This window comes from Eucalyptus grandis, chromosome 6 (genome assembly GCF_016545825.1).
Source record: "Eucalyptus grandis isolate ANBG69807.140 chromosome 6, ASM1654582v1, whole genome shotgun sequence".
NCBI lineage: Eukaryota > Viridiplantae > Streptophyta > Magnoliopsida > Myrtales > Myrtaceae > Eucalyptus > Eucalyptus grandis.
Window position 1 is genome coordinate 36,101,551 of NC_052617.1, and position 2,405 is coordinate 36,103,955.

The 2,405-nt window shown below is 48.5% G+C and overlaps 1 protein-coding gene across 1 annotated transcript; it reads right to left on the minus strand.

Moving 5' to 3' along the window:
• Nucleotides 1-698: 698 nt before the first annotated feature.
• On the minus strand, nt 699-1,977 carry LOC104449449 (autophagy-related protein 13). Its single transcript, XM_010063609.3, has one exon. It carries the CDS (start codon nt 1,897-1,899, stop codon nt 907-909), a length of 993 nt encoding a protein of 330 aa, XP_010061911.1. The 5' UTR covers nt 1,900-1,977; the 3' UTR covers nt 699-906.
• Between the last annotated feature and the right edge of the window lie 428 nt (nt 1,978-2,405).

A 2,405-nucleotide genomic window follows, 5' to 3' on the forward strand; every position in this document is an offset into this window, starting at 1 on the left:
ATATTAAATGAAAATCCTTTCTTGTCCTTAAAACTAAGCACAAAAACATTATCAAAAAAAAAAGTTAAAAGTTAAAACCACGTAAGGCTTGAGCTCTACCAAATCCGAAGATGAGGAAGAATGCTTGGAGCTCCTTCTCCTTGATGACCGCCGAATCTGCAACGATGGAGGACAATCCGCGACGCCAAGCGGAAGGGGCGGGGACGGATATGGAGAGGGCTGGTTGAAGTTTCCCAATGTTGGAGGCCATCGGAGGGCAATTCTTTCTCCTTGCGAAGGAGCCGGGGTCATGAATCGCACGAATTTTATTTTATTTTTAAATTATTTTTCTTCTACTAATAACCTCTTCGGGCTTAGATGGATTTGCTTTTAGACCCACTAAGAACTACATCTAGTTATGTTTTGATATTATGAACCCGTTTTTAAATCTTCAAGCAACCCATATCGTCTAATTTAAGTTCGTTTGGGCTCTTCCACGAAAGCCTTCCGATGTCGCATTGGCCAACATCAATTCCGGGCCTAAAGTCCAATGATTCTTCAAACTGTCCGAAAGCTTTGTGGTCCATGATTCGCATCCATTTTGAATTTTCTGGTGTCGGATCATCACGCCTTTCCTTGATCTGCGCCGATGCTTTTGGGTCGATTCGTTTAAACGGAGGGAAGGAAAAAGGAACACGTACGTGTGTGTCATCGCATGATGAAAACAACAGAACCTCACAAGCCAGCCATCCCCTTCACCTTATGACAAATTACAAATCGAAACAATGATTACAAATTGGGAAAAAAAAACAATAAACAAAAACCAACCCATGTCTATGTACACACACGCACAAAAACCGTGGCACACCATAGGACAAAAAAATGAGTGTATGCGAGGGAAAAATAAAGAGAGAACATCAATCCTGATTACAGAAAAATGAAACAGTCCAACGAGATGAGTGGATTGTTAAGGTCCTCGACGGCGTCCATCATGTCGTCGTGGTCGGCCAAGACTCTCTGCTCGATTTCACCGACTTTGGGACCGATTTGGCGAGAAAGGAGAGTCTCCGAATGCACCAAACCGGGTCGGATCGGACGATTAGGATTGTTGTTTGGGCTCGGACTGGGAGGCCTAACAACGTTCTCTCTCCTTGAATTCGCGCCCACGTAATTACTAGGAGCACTCACCTTGGAGGTCGCCACCAAACGCTTGCTGCCGCCGTCGTCGGGCACCGTATTCACCAAGATGCCCCTGCATTTCTCTCCTCCGTCGAATCTCCGGCTAGGCGATGGAGACCTCAAGGTCCTCCTAGGCAAAGAGTGCGTACCGCTCGGTAGTGACCCGTTGGATTGATCGGCCCTGAAGCTCTTTTGCCGGGTCAAATTCGGCGAGCTCGCTCGAGTCCTCTTCTGAGCCGAGTTCGAGGGAGCCGCCCGCCTCGCCGGTGCCGCGAGCCTCGGTTTGGCCGGCGACCCCAGCTCCACGTCGGGGAACTTATCCGCGAGCGACAAGAGGGAGTTCACCTTGAGCGAGTTGATCTGGAGTATGTGCGGATTCTCCTTGGCGCAGGACCACAGGAAGTCGTTGGAGAAGGACCGGTCCTTGGAGCTGAGGGCGGAGGACGCGGTCGACGACAGGGACGAGCTCGAGACGCTGCAGGGCTTGGCGCCGGCGGCGAAGGAGGAGGAGGAAGAAAAGGTGGCGGAGGAGGAGCAGGAAGATTTCGAAGGCGAATGAGGGGAGGGCGAGATCCGACTGGGGTGAGCGAGGGGGGTTTTGGGCGGCGGCGGCGGCGGGTGTTGGGAGATCACGAGCTTGTCCTGGACGAGGTTGCTGCTGCAGCACGACGGGTCGAGCGGCGGCTCTTGCGGGGAGGGACGGCGCCTCTGGGGCCTGCACTTGCTGAAGCAAGAACCCATGATGTTTGGTCCGAATGAGATTCGAAAAACATAAGGTTTTGTAGGGCGTGGGAGATGATGGTGATGATGATATATCTTAATGTGCACCGTTTTGAAAATAGGAATATGGACGGGGGGGAAAGGTGGGGGTGTGGGGTTTAGGCTTTTTGCTTTTGCCTTTTCACAGCTCGTTTGAATTCGCTTGCCGGGAATGAAAACCGTTGTGCAACGGTCCTGTATGCTTGGGTTGGGTGATGATGGCTCTCTGCCGATGGAAATTCTCGGATGCCCTGAGCCGATATGGGGAAATTGTCCAAGATGTACTAAACATATAATCATTTTCCCATTCAATTAATTTTAACTGTAAATTACTTATGTAGATATGCACTATCTTACATTAATAAGTTTTTTTTTTGTGAATGAAAATGTGAATATTATTACATATTTCACATTGAACAAGTACTAAAAGATTTAAAATTGAATTGAATCAAAAGTATTCAAGAATAAATCACTTTTCCTTCTTTATC

What these genes read in the sequence shown, in the direction of transcription:
- LOC104449449 (XM_010063609.3), bottom strand. Translation starts at nt 1,899, where the DNA reads ATGGGTTCTTGCTTCAGCAAGTGCAGGCCCCAGAGGCGCCGTCCCTCC.